General features: G+C 39.1%; 1 protein-coding gene across 1 annotated transcript in view; it reads right to left on the reverse strand.

The window, feature by feature from the left end:
• Positions 1-1,761: 1,761 nt before the first annotated feature.
• ankrd52a (ankyrin repeat domain 52a) overlaps positions 1,762-14,526 on the reverse strand; it is a 40,043-nt gene continuing 27,278 nt past the window's right edge. The window contains exon 28 of the mRNA XM_036141330.1: positions 1,762-14,125. Within this exon, the coding sequence (XP_035997223.1) occupies positions 13,854-14,125 (272 nt within the window). The 3' untranslated portion in view covers positions 1,762-13,853. The remainder of the gene's footprint in view (positions 14,126-14,526) is intronic.

Here is a 14,526-nt window from a genome sequence, read left to right on the forward strand (position 1 = left end):
TACGCTATACACCATAGAGCTGGATTTTATAGAAGAGTTCATAGAAAAAAGCCATTCCTTAGTGTTAAAAATAATAAGGCATGTTTTGAGATTCCCCAAATGTCGGGGGGACATCTGTCGGGGGGCTCTGGCCAGATGAGACTGAAACTGAACTTTTTAGCGGTCAACAAAAATATTGTCTGGCGCAAAACCCTCGTCCCTTCACCCCAAGAACAACATCCCCACAGTGAAACATGGTGGTGGCAGCATCATGCCATGGGAAAATGGTTGATTGGTTTGCAGCAGCAGGGCCTGCGAAAGTGATCTGAGTCGAGGAAAAGATGGATGTCTCCTCTGGATGATTTCACAGCTAACAGAACACCAGACCAGTTGTATCTTCTATGAAGAGAACAAAATAACGACAAACAATGCAAATTGGAGAACAGTAAGAGAACTCAGTAGAGTGAGAAAAATAGACCCTGATGTCCTCTAGCAGCCTCAGCCTATAGCAGCATAACTACAGAGAAAGCTCAGGGTAACATAAACCCCTCTAACCCTAACCTTTGTCAAAAAAGAAAGTTTTAAATCTAGTCTTAAAAGTAGACAGGGTGTCTGCCTCACGGACCAAAACTGGGAGTTGGTTCCACAGGAGAGGAGCCTGATAGCTAAAGGATCTGCCTCCCATTCTACTTTTAGAGACTCTAGGAACCACCAGCAGACCTGCAGTCTGAGAGCGAAGTGCTCTGTTAGGAACATACGGGGTAATCAGAGCTCTGATATATGATGGAGCTTGATTATTAAGGGCTTTATACGTTAGAAGGAGAATTTTAAATTCTATTCTTGATTTAACAGGAAGCCAATGAAGGGTTGGAGAAATATGATCCCTCTTGTTGATTTTCATCAGAACTCTTGCTGCAACATTTTGGATGCCCAAGCTTTGTGAGGGAATACGCTCCAAGAGTTTTAATGAATGAATGAATATCCTGTTATAAAGTTGTGTTTTGTAGAACAAAGACAATTAGCCAATCCAGCTGTTTCCAACTTGCTGTGTTTGATGTCACTCCTACATCGCAGTGAACTGTAGCCTAAAAACCCCTTTCACTTAGTTTTTTCTATGTATTTTGTTTTGAAATTAATATTAATGACCCATCTCTAATTTTCTAAGTTGGATATCTGATTTCATGATGGGTTTTATTTTCAGAAACGGAAAGTAGAAAGTTCAACTCCTGAATAAAAATGGAAGTACAACAATTTATTTTCAGCAACACAAATTAACCCTAAACTAGCTGCCAGTAATCATACAAATCATGAAGTACTTATTTATTCTACTTTTTCCCCCATTTTAACATTGAATGTCTTATTTATTGTTGAGCAAGTAAGAAAAAAAAGAATTCACAATAAAAACAATTTTCATTTTTAATAGACCCCTCCAAATTGAAAAAGAAAAAAAGTATGAGGCATAAGTGATTTGAAATTGCTGATTTGGACCCACAGAGCAAAAAGGTTTGAACTGGTTTAAGGGGTAATTCATTTTACATCCACAACCAGGTTGGTTTGAACACCAGTTTTCACATTTAAACCAGTTGAAATAAGCATTTTGTATTTACTCCAGTTCTGTATTTAAATTAGTTTCATCTGAAAGTTGTGACAAAAAGCAAAAAAAAAAACAAAACAAACAGTAACAAGAAAAATATGCAAGCGGGTAAATACTTTTTTCCTCACAACACTTCAATGTCAAATTAGGAAAACATTCAAAAAAGAAAGAAAGAAAAAGACAGGAGATATTTAGCAATAGCACTTTATTGAACACAAACAACCCTAAGCCACAATACTGAATGACAAGACCAATTGGCTGCAGCAAACATTTTATAAAATAGATTCAGGTTTAATGTCACTAAACTGTTTTTTTTTTCTTTTAACGTCAGAAAGACAGATGCAGGTTTTTCCAAAACAGTGAATGATCTTTTACATATTTAACATTTCTGTAACAAATTATCATTCACATGTTCACAAAAAAGGAATAACAAGGCAAAGTGCTTTCAGGATTGCATTGTTGAAGAAACAAAACAGAAACATGAATGGCTTGAGGTTTCAGGTGAGACGCTGGGGTTTGTGGGCGACAGGGAGTGGGGCTGGTCCTGTTCTTGTGTTGATGCGAGTAGCGGGTGCAAGGGATGGGGGGGGGGGGGGGGCTGGTCTGAAAACCTCAAACCTTTCACCTTGTAAGTCAAACCCGATGTAAAATGTGAGGGCAGTGTGGAGAGACAGACGCCGACGTAGCTAGGATTCGGTTGAAAGTGGACTCAAAGGCAAACAGCTTGAGGGACTTAGCCCCAAACAGAACCACAGATCCACCTACCCATCTCCATTGTGACAACCGGTGGTGTATCGGTACAACTGCATGAGCCTAAACGAAGCTGTAAACGTTGAATTATTATTGTATACTATAGGGCTAGACAGAAAAGCATATACAGGGGAAAAAAAAAGGAAAACAAGGAAACTCAAAAGTCATCATTTAGTTTATTAAAGATGGTTCCTCTGACCATTCACCACTGAATGTTAAAGGGGAGAGACTATCATAATCTGCATCACAACTTTGTCTGGCTTCACATTCCAGTGGTATTTCGTCGTATAAATGCTTCTCATAAATATTTTTTTTTTGTTTTAAAACGTCAAGTAGACATGTACAGCACATCCAAGCACACTTTATGTATAAGTATACAATTGCTCATGATAAATCTGTATTCCCGTACTGTGAACTGCGCTATTAAAAGCCAGAACAGGTGGAGAGGCGAACAATACGCAATGCTGCAAAAACAAGGAGGTAGGAGTAATGCTACAAAGAAACGAGAACAAAAAACAGCGCGCGATGCTATAACCTTTACTCAAATGTTTGTGATACACCAGGCCTACTGAACCACGACGGTTAGCTTCAGCAGCTGCCATCCCAGTCAATCTCTGAGCCGTCGGACTTTCACTTAAAACTTGAGAAATGTCAAATTAATCTGACTAGACAGGTGCATCCCAGTAAATCATAATGCTTTCAAAATGTCCGTTTCAGTCACTCAATTCAAAAAGTGAAACTCCATACTCTATAGATGCCATTAATAAAAGTTCAAAAATGTATTTCTCTTATTTTTCACGATGATGAGAACTGAGTCAGTCAGGAAATAGCCATAAAATGCTGTTATCAACTAATCTGACTGTATGCAAGCATGTTAATGGAGCATATTAATGGAAAATTGAGTGGAAGGAAAAAGTCTTAAGGTCTATTAGGAATTTTTTTTAGCTCCTACGCTAAAAAAAGATGACTTCCTACTTGGACTGTGTGCCATCAGGTCCAAAGTCCGTGACATTGCAGCCATATTTGTAATTAATAAGCCAACAAATCTAGATCAATTATCTATGTTCATTAAGTCTTGCGTAATACTTCAGGTTTTCAGTAATAGTAAGCAATCAGCTTCTAAATTAACGGAATAGCTTGAATCATTTCACTGTATGTAACGAATCTTTGACTTTCACTTTTTAAATGGGATTACAGAAATAAACAAACTTCTAGTTAGATGCACCGCTACGGCTTTCTGACCACTCCCGATGCTGACTGGGTTAGCAGCTGCAGAGATTTTAACCAAGCTAAATCTTAGAACGCCTGTTGGAAAAAAAAAAGAAAAAAAAGAAGCTCAATTAAATTTCCAACCGTATGTTTCCAGACAGGTTGTTAGTCTAAAAACCGGCTAACGTGAGCAGAGTAAATTCATTGGTCCTGTTGTCATCACAGGTCAGGAGACCGCGCTGCTGGTGATGGCATCAACTCCTTAACACACAGTAGAGTAGTATATTTGCAGACTTGTAAATGAGGTAATCAGCGTTATGCTAAATAGGGAACCCTGTCGTTGACGCACGTGCCCACTTCATTCACCAGCAAAGCAAAAAAAAGGGGACAGGACTGTGGAAGAAGAACTGAAAATCTAATTTGGAATGTCAGGTGGACAAGCCAACGTTTTTTCCCCCCTCCTCCTATGCTTGTGAAGGTGCATCGTGGTAATAATTTGATTGTAATTCATCACATGCCCTGATTCAGAGTCCTTCCACGTATAAGGGCTCCTATTTTTTCCCCCCCCCAATACTTCCCCAGACAAGCCGCTCAAATTAAAACAGGTCGGCTTATTTGTCCATCGTTTTTTTTTTTTTTTTTTTAAATCTGCAATGAATTAAGGCTGCCTCTGCAGCAGATCGACACCTGCTTGAAGTCCAGTTGATGGGAGTATTGTTAAAAGCTCATGGGTTGCAGTAAGGTGGTAAACTCTTCAGTGAAGCAGACTAAAAACAACAACAAAAAAAACATGAAAGGGACTAAAGATACTCAATCGAAAATGTCACAAAACATGCAATATACATCCTACAGCTAAAAAGCACATTCATGGGGGGGTTCCTAATGGGGAAATCCTCTGATATGGCTCTGCTTTAGAGTAATCGAGATCGGTGAGACACTGCTTCTATGATAATAAGGTGCTCCATCAGAAGATCGCCGCCTTGTTTCACCTGCACAGAATACTTGGTTTCATTCATTTCGACAGGTTCAACAGAATACGCTGCCAAAGTGTTTCCAACATCGATTTCCTTTGAGTAAACGCATTCCTCCCCCCCCCAGTAACACATCTTCTGCTGGTGAAAACAAACGGCACTTTCAAGGGGAATGTTTCTGTAAAAACCACAACCACAGGACCTGCGAGTGACAAAAACTCTGAAAACACGCGTCCTATGGAGCGGGTATAAATCCTGTGAGTTTAACTGTACAAGCTTTAGGCTACACACTGAACAGGGAGGGGCATGAAAACAAACCCTTAATGCTCAACATTGAAAAAACAATATAAGGCATTTTTAGATTTCCTTTTATTTATTTATTTATTTTTTATGTCCCTCATCTCTCTGACAGGAGGTCTAAATATTCTTAAGAAAACCACTAAAAGGAGGAGCAGAGGATGCATATAAACACACCTACACATGCAAAGGAACGTGTCTAGTCCAAATCACAATCCCATCAGAGTCCGTCCGCTAAAAGAAGAAACTACTCAAACGTTTTTTTTCCCCCACTTGTGCACAATCCTGTGTTTGAGCAGGCAGCTTTTTAAACTTTCGTGTTAATCACAGTTTTCACGTAATCTCACGCCTCGCCTTCAAAGGACACCTCTGAATACAAATGGAAGGACCACCGGAATCCTTGATTTGCTACAGATCAGTGACTTTTGGTGTTTTGTTTGTTTAGTTTATTTATTTTTTTTTTACAAAAAAAAGGAGAAGGGATCGCAAGTAAATTTTTTTTTCTCAACCGAGGAAGCGGTGACGAACAAAAAAAAAAAGGTTATTGCACTTATATCCATTTGAAAACGAGGTCAGCTCGACAGAAGATTTTCATGCCTTAACGTCGCAGTAAGACAACAAATGTTACGTCACTTCTAGAACATGATCACACCGTTATTAAACACTGCACACAGCTACAACTGCAATCCTATTTCTAGCTCGGTCTACCCTAAAATAACACAATACTATCTCCACAATCAATTTGCAACACAGTCACAAACAAACAGTTCACCCTAAAAAGGTCGATGACAACTTGGTTTGCAGTGTGAAGTTACTAATCATAGATGAATAACCCAGAAGGGTGAGAGGAATAATCAGAAGCAGCTCTGGAAATTCAGACAGCGGTCTCTCTACAGTTACTGTGTTTCTAAAAGTCAAGCCTCACGATTTCTGCATTTAACATGTTTTTGTATATTATTTTTTTCCCTCCCTCACATCTTGGCCTAAATTTGGTTTACGTTGCTTCTCATGGTTCGGAGAGCCCTCCGAGCTCCGAGGTGCCTTCTTTGGATTTGTGCTTTCAATCGACTGATCATTCGTTCACCTTTTGATGTGCCAAAAACAAAAAAAAACAAAAACTAAAAGAAAAAGAAATAGAAATTGCATCACTAATGTGCAATTTCTCCTGCAACACTGTTGGTCGCAGGAACTATGTGGAGAGAGCCGAGCTAATCTGGAGGCAGTCATTTAGGCGTTTACTTTTATTTTGAATCAAAGCACAGTTTAAAGGGCAAATATCACATTTTAATGCCAAAAAAAAAATATAATTCTTGAAATGACGTATCGCAAATAAATCACATTTAAATATTTTCTATTGTTTTTCAAAAAAGGTAATTTTAAACGCAGTTCTTTGCAGCCGCTGTCTAAACAACGGCATTTCGTGTCGATCCATGTGAATTAGCTTCAGCTAGAGCTTTTCTTTCTCCGTGTCTGAGCCAAATGAACAAAAGACGTGTTTGCAGCTAAAGCCGGAATCAAATATCTGTGTTTCCACCACCGTTCTATTGGAGGAATGCCTCGGACCTCCCTAGATACTCAATGATTACATTAATGTTATGAAATAATAAGAGAAATAGACAAAATTATCGTTAGCTCTCTGTGCGCGCCCACAGGTGGACAGTCTGTCCCGCCAGCAGAGACTAACGTTGTAAAGCTGTCACGACCAACTGCAAAACAAGCTAAAATATCTATTTAAATAGCCCAAGTGCTTCAGGCTCCGCCCCTTAAAAGCAGATTGGCGGTTATATAGGGTTGGTGCCTATATAACTGAATATTGGTCATTTAAATTCTCTGCCTTTTAACACAATGGCCAGATTGTTTTTGTTGTGACTTTTTTTTTTAGGGAAAATAAATTAAGACAGACTTAGAAAGTTTCAGTGGAGTGAGAGATGATGTCCTGGGATAATGTTTTAACAGCTACATTACTGTGTTGTAATAAAACCCTCATAATAAAACAAAACGGCAACCCATTATGTGTTAAAGAAAAAAAAAAAGAAGGGCTCACTGCATGAACCGACATATACGTCACTACCTTTGTCTTGGGTGGACGTTGTGTTATGCATCGGTGCCAGGGGGGGTTCGGCATTTAAGATGTAACGTCCTAACTTTAGGATGCCTTGTGCTTGCTATATTTTTTTCCTTTTTAAAAAGATATTAATCATGTTTAGCCTTGTAAAGGAAAAATAATTAGCGCGCCCAAACGAAAACGAAAAGTCATAAAAATGATATCTGCCCTTTAAATGACTGTGCTCGGAGGGAGTTCAGTTCTGCCGCCACTCGTGTTCAGTGTGTTTTATTTCCCGTTGTAAGGCTTCGGGGAAACGCAAATGGAAGACCGTACCTTTCGGTAGTAACAAATAAAAGGCACCGTGCCACCTCTGTGCTTGGTATTACACAGGTCCTATTGGTGGGGTAGAGGGAATGAATAACCAGCTGTTCAGGCCGGGAAGGTCGTCAGACAGCGAAGTTATATTGTTTTGACTTACAGAGGTAAAGTTTTATAGCTACCTTAACGTGCCAGCTGATATTAAACTGGACCTTTTTACTATCTGTTGAGTGTAAATGAAGGGAGACGTGTTGAAACGGGGTAAATAAGCGCTTCGGTTGTCAGTTCGTGGGGGGAGGAGAAGGGGCTTGTGCATGTTTATATGTTGAAAACTCAGAAACACACAAACTACTACTACTTGTGAGTAATCTACATGACTGACATCAGGGGGGGGGGAGGAGGGATATACACCGCACAATCAATGTCAGCATCGTCACACAAAAAGATCACTGATGAGGTAAAACTGCAGGTCCAATAAAAAGTACAAGGTGCAGCTGGCTGCCCCATTCGCAAGGTAGGAAACATGAGACATCTGCCGACGCCGATCAAACACTTCCTGTGCAGATCATCGGGTTTAGGCTGGTTTAAGCAGAATTACACAACGCACAAAATGGAGTTACAAGTTTTTTTTTTTTTAACTCTTTGTTAGCATAGCTGTACAAGCATCCTTCCTGTCTTAATTTTCTTTATTTTTTTTTTTGTTTTGAGGTACACAACGTCAATTCCCAGTGTCTCTTGGCTCTGGATAACAGAGAAGCCATAGTTTGATTGTGTTTACAAGTGAATTCTGAATTCATTCATTCATTCACAGTGGAAAATATGGCAAAATCCCAAAACCCTCAACAATCTCTGTACCGTGGCAACCTTGAGCTATGTGCTACCCCCAATTTATCAGTGTGCTTCTCGGACCTAGAAGTAGCCAATTTTCTTTTCTTTTTTTTTTTTAAGCAACCAAAGCAAGTAGCGCAACTCTACTGGAGAGGTGACGTCTCGGGTGCTGCCAGGGTTTATTTTCTGTTATAGCTTTTAAGGCAAAAGGCTCAACAGTGGATCAGAGTTGAATTGAAATTTGCCATTTACTTCAAGTAAAAACCAAGACATCCATTGAGGCAAATCAATTCTATATTGTATATACTATGCTTTTTTTTTTTCTCGTTGTTGTTGGACATCAAAAATTGTTGTTTTTTTTTCTCCTTTGTAACACACAATATAAACCACCTTGTTAAAACACACAAACAATGGATTGCTTTGTCAATACTAAAGGGACTACCTATATTCTTCCCCAAAAAAAAAAAAAAAAAGTCCAATTATAAAACAGAATTATATCAACACCAAAATTTAACAGAATACTTGTATTTTAAGTAGTAATTTCTCATGCACGTGTTTATATATTTTTTCTTTTGAGTAATATAACGGGCTTAGAGACATGCAGCTCCAAACACAAAACCGTAAGAATCCTGTCTACGTCTGAATACGTTTCTGACCGAGTTATTATGATTCATGTCTAAAGGCAAATCAAGGTTTCTATGGCACTAAATGGGTGTAACTTAGGTGCATTTTTGCCAAATATAGGCTATTTATGAGTGAGTGTCATATCTACTGTAGACCTTTTTTTTTTTTTTTTTTAATTGTCCCTCTTGTTTCACTGTACTGTAAGGCAATCACAATGGAATAGATGACCGGTAATGTTAAATTCATCTACGCTTGTGTCCTTTATGTTTTTAGGCTTCGTTCTACACGGCGGTAATATGCAACTATAAGTGCCTAAAGAGGTGGAGGGGCGGGAGAGAGAAGAAAAAAAAACAAAAAAAAAAAAACTAAACATATCCAGACCTTCAAAAGCAGGAAGACTACTACACATACATTAGAATAAGTAGAGAGTTATATTTCTACATGCTACCTGTATATTCATATCTACGCAAGACAAATGAAGAGCAACAGTTTAAAGTCGGGAGAAAGCAAACTGTCGCGCTCTAAACTGACCCTACATTCATTTCAGTCAGTATAATTCATGGCTCAGATTTGATGGTCAGACTGTAAACTGCTTGAACGTATGCATAAATCCATTGCTGCTTTACAGAGAGGCTTTCCTCTCTCCCTCTCTCAACACATTTTGGCAAAACAGGCCTTATTAGTGATATAATATGACATCTAACCCGCATTTGAATCTTCCATTGGCATTGATGCTATGATTTACTGAATTGGCCTAAAATGCATGGCAGTGCAATATTTGTGCTGCACACTATTACACACACACGCGCGCACGCTCTATTGCTACAATTGGACCTTTCATTGCTTTCCGTCTCTGACTCCAAATATATTGTATAATATGCTCCATTTGTTTAATATTAGCTATATCACAGCTGTGAGCTAGCTCCATGCACAATCACTGGTATTCCTGGTACACGAAAAGCAAAGAAAAAAAAAAGCACGTATAAGAATACTGTAATACAACAAAAAATAAACTAAAAAAAAAAAAGAGATTATATCGAGTGTCATTGCACAGGGCAATGGCTCCACTTACTACACAGATAAGGACATCACTAGAAAAAAGAAGAATATCCCTGCCCAAAACCAGGCTGTCCTGACAGCACCTACAATGGCCAACAGATGGCAGAGAGGATATGGAGAGCATTTAGTGAAGCGTGCCTGCCTGAGGTGTCGTTTTAATCTCACAAACTGACTTTACCGGACTTCTTAGGCCAAAGTCTGCAGTGTTAACAGTAGGCTGGGTGATGGGAAGAGATAACACAAGTCAGCGGGCAGTGGACACTGTCCCCAAGTGCTTAAAAAACACCCTTTTTTTATATAGCTCTATTTATATTTAAAATAATGCATTGTTGTAGTACAATTTAGTTGCAGCCTTTGCTTTTCTTTCCCCCCTCTTCATCTTTGTCATCAACATTTCCTGTATTCAGCAGCAACAACACATGCATGTAAACATAAGTACATACATTTCATCTGCTCTACTCTGCACACTTAGAACCTGAATGTACTAAAGTGCGTGCTTGACTATGTAATTAAGTGCTGTAGGATTACAGTTTTTAAAAAAAAAAATGTATTTCAGTATTTCCCCATCTTAAAAAAACAAACTACTTTAGACATAAGAGATCTGATTGAATGAAGAAACTCAACCTGCTGCTCTAGCAGGGATCCTGAGAAGAACAGTAAAAGTATGTACCTACCCTCAGTACTAGGGGTTTGCCACCAGAGTGGTTCCAGTGCTAAACCTGAGCTGGACCGGCTTCTTTTAAAAGAACCAGGCTGGATTTTCTGCTGCCATATTCCAAGCCTCACTAAAAAAAAAAAAACGTCTCATCCAGAACACGCCTGATCTTCTATCACTTTTATTTTTCATTTCCCAGGATGACATCCGTGCTTGGGAGCTGGTTAAACGTTAAAAACTACATTATTTCTCTCGGTATCACTTTGCATTAAGCCCCCCCCTTAAATATGGCTAATAAAAGTTAATAGATAAGTTATTAATTAATCTGTGAAATACTTAATAACTCATACATAACTGTTTCTTATGCATTATGGTCGAGCATGAGACAAAAGTGACCAGTTTGTGCTTACACGGTAGAAACTTAGTCTGAAATGTTTAATGTAAGCAACTCTGGATTCTTGCCAAATAATGAGCCTAATCTCTCCTCTGTAGTTAATCTAGTCAGTTTTGTACCTCTCCTCCCCTTAATTAATGCATAATACTTATGAATGAGTAATTAAGTGTTTACAGATTAATTAATAAGGGGAGCCTTATTGTAAAGAAAACTTACTTAAGTGTTCAAGAACTAAGCTCCAAACAGAGTTTATGTATTTAAGATCAAATATAAGCTGTAAGAGCCACATTCACCTACCTAAGATCGAACCACGGATATTAACGTCAGCGATGGAGAGATCAAGAGGCGATACGCTAATCTTTCAATGCCGAAGCAATATTTATCCCTAATAAGTGTCGTCTGTACCCGAGCCAGAGACCTGGAGGGCTGGAATCACAAAGCACTGGTACGGCGCACCGGTTTCAGCACTGGAACCGGCTCTGTGCAAAAGCCTGGCTAATGGGAGAACAAAGGCTGGGGTTCACAGATTTGTTCTGTTTCAGTCAGTTATCGACGCGTGATAACGTAGTGATCTATAACCAACTCATCGAGATTGCTGCTCTGAAAAGAATATTTGTTGTCAGTTTGAGAAACAAAATCAAGTTTAATACGCCACAGAGAAAGCATTTTTCCTTTTTTTTTTTTTTAAAGTGTATTCAACAACAAAGCCTAGTCTAGGTCCTCTTCTCTTATCCAGTCAAAACTAACGTGTGCAATTGTGCCACTTCAATACCAGCGGATATGAAGTTATCACACCAAGGAAAACCCATCTGACTTAGTGTACGCCGACCACCGTCAGATGGTTCAACACGACTAAATAGCATAGATAAAACATCTAAGAGTCACTAACAGCTCTAGTGGTCTGATACAATCATCTTTAGTATGCTTACTACCGGAAAAATGGGATGAGGCGGCAACAAAATCAACACAAATAAAAGCACATATTTGGATTTCTGCTATTCCTGAAATCTAAACAGGGATTGGCCTAAGCAAAGATACTTCTTCTTCTTCTCTTCTTAGCCCTATTTGTTTCCTGTAGGGATACAACTTTCTGTTTCTACCAACAATGCTGGATCGTTAGGATAAGCCAAGCATTGAGCTCTTTATTTAAAACTCTCATTAGATACGATGGTGTCGCTGTAGGTAAACGCCGCTGCTGTCATATGGGCGGCAACATAATCCGTCTCAGGGCTCGTCACGGTCTGCCGCTACGCACTACTACTGAAATGAAGCTTTATAGAAGGCATGGGTCAAAAGGCATTTCTTGAGACGCCATAAAGGCAATCCAGTGCATTGAAGTTGACACTGACAGTAAAATGCCCGGCACGCACAGAGCCATTCGTTTAGTCTTTAGGTAAATTAAAAGAAATGAAAAAGAAACCAAAACACATTCTAGGGAAACAAAAGCCCTTGTGACAGTGATTGTCTATTTAATAACGCTCAACAAAAAAAAAAAAGGCAAAAAGAAAAAAAAATATTGCTTGGAAACCGCCCAATAGTAATAATAATAATAATAATAATATATAAAAAAAGAGAGACAAGATTTGTTTAAACGGATCAGTTCACCACTGAGAAGCTGTGATGTAGATTCTTAAGACAAATTCACAAGCTCCAAGAAATACTCCGTTAGCGAGAGCTTTAAACATTAATGGCCAGTTCGAAATTTAAAGACACACGCATCAAAAAAAAACTAAATAAACAAAAGAAAAATATCATTAGTGCCTAAAAACAAGACTGATTGCTCTCTCTCTCGCTCTATCTCTCAATTATCAGGCCATTCAAATTGTGAAATTTTTTTTTTTTTTTTTTGGAAAACACTGTTAAAGAGATGGGAAATAAATTGAAATGGCTTGTTCATTTATGTGCTCAGATATAAGATGCTTCGATGAGGTGTTGTTGGCAGATATTACTAGTAAAGCCTTCATCTAGAAATAAACAAGGCCTCAGTCAGTCACTATCCTACAGCAGTTCTCTTAAATCCTACAAAAAAAAAAAAAAAAAAGAAAAATGAAAGAAGAGAACGTTAGGCCTACGGACCCTGGGTGAAGATGAAGCAGCTGCTAAACGAGTTGACGAGGTATATCGAGATCTATTGTCTTTCTCTATACAGTACAGTTCATCTCAAATAAATAATTTATAGCCATAGTAGTGTTGATCAACTTTGGTCATAACTTATATGCTTAGAAACATTCTAGCTTAACAAACACTTATTTAGCATCTTAAAAGAAAACAAAAAAAAAAAAAAAAACCGGGTCAGCACTCAGAACTTAGGGGGACATTATGGCGCCGACCCGAGAATGGCTCTCCTTTGGAAGGAGACATGCTAATGAATTCAGCAGCATTAACCAAATCGTCTTAAAATGCCAAAGCAATTCGAGGCCATACGTTTAGAGTAAGCTAAAGGATTTAAACAACTTTATGACCCTTTTTTTTCCCCCCTCCCTCCCAAAATTTCAGATTGTACTGTAGTACAAAAAGCATTGCACTCTCAAGCAAAAACTTTTGACTTTCCCTTGTGTGGTTCCTTCATAAAAATCTAGGCTAATAGACAATAATAATAATAATAATAATTAAAAAAAAAGAGCTCAAACGGAAAAACTCTTTGATCATTCTTTTGGGAAGGCTGTACGATCCTCTACAAGGTCACATTACTGGTTAAACATGATATGACCTCTCTACTGGGTGATATGAAGACACAGTCGATACAGCGGGTTCCTCCATGCTCTGAAACGTTGGTTATATAATGATGCCAGCAGGGGGTTTATTAAAGGGTTAATTTAGAGATGGCCAGATTGCTAGTGTTTGTCTTGAACGCTTCATCTTTGTGACCTTGTAGAGTGATCTACCTCTTTGCATTAAGCACTACCAGGAGATGGAGGAAATGGGATCTAATTGCATAATAGGTTTGACTGCACCTCAAGAGAAGACCAAACGCTCACGCACACACAGACACACCAACACGTACATACAGAGAAAACAGACATGTGGGTGGGTGCTCTTCTGGTCCTCTTGACCATGTTTAAGGTAGTCGCCCCCCCTGGTGGTGGTGATGTTGATAGCAGCTGGCTGAGTTTGGGGTTAGGGCCCTCTCACTCAGACAGACACCCGTCCAGGCCGACCGGGGCACCGTGGCGGTCCTTGACGTAGCCGTTGTGGAGGCCATTGCTGGGCAGAGGGGAGCAGGCGGCGGTGATGCCGCAGTGCTTCAGCAAGTTGAGACCCGCGGAGGAGGAGACGGTGGGCGAGGAGGAGGAGCAGGAGGAGGGGTCCCGCTGAGGGAAAGGCTTCATGGTAGATAGGATCAGAGCCAGGCAGTCAGCCACATCCTTGTTGGGCGCACAGGCCAGAGCTGGGGTGTGGCCTGATCAACAGAAAACAATCACAATGAGTACGTCACAGGTGAACCCCTTCTCAGGTGCTCTAATAATCACGTCTGTACACCCAGAAGTGACAAAAAAATAAATAAAACAGGGTGCTTGCTCTTTTTCCAAATTAAAATTCCAGACTTTTTCCAGACTTTTTTAAAATTGATATTTTTTTCCCCCAAGACCTCAACTTTATGTACTTGTATACTTGTATGTTTACTGCCTACTTCATTGGTTGAGATTGTACAAACTGTTTATTAGAAATGTTAATTTTTATAGGCTAGTATTCAATGAACAAATGCATTATTCACAGTAAATTATGCTTTTACTGATGAAAACGTTTCAAAACATGAAGATCACAAGTACATGAATTTCACATCAAACAAGTGTTTGATTC

Source organism: Fundulus heteroclitus, chromosome 1 (assembly GCF_011125445.2).
Source record: "Fundulus heteroclitus isolate FHET01 chromosome 1, MU-UCD_Fhet_4.1, whole genome shotgun sequence".
NCBI classification, from domain to species: Eukaryota; Metazoa; Chordata; class Actinopteri; order Cyprinodontiformes; family Fundulidae; genus Fundulus; species Fundulus heteroclitus.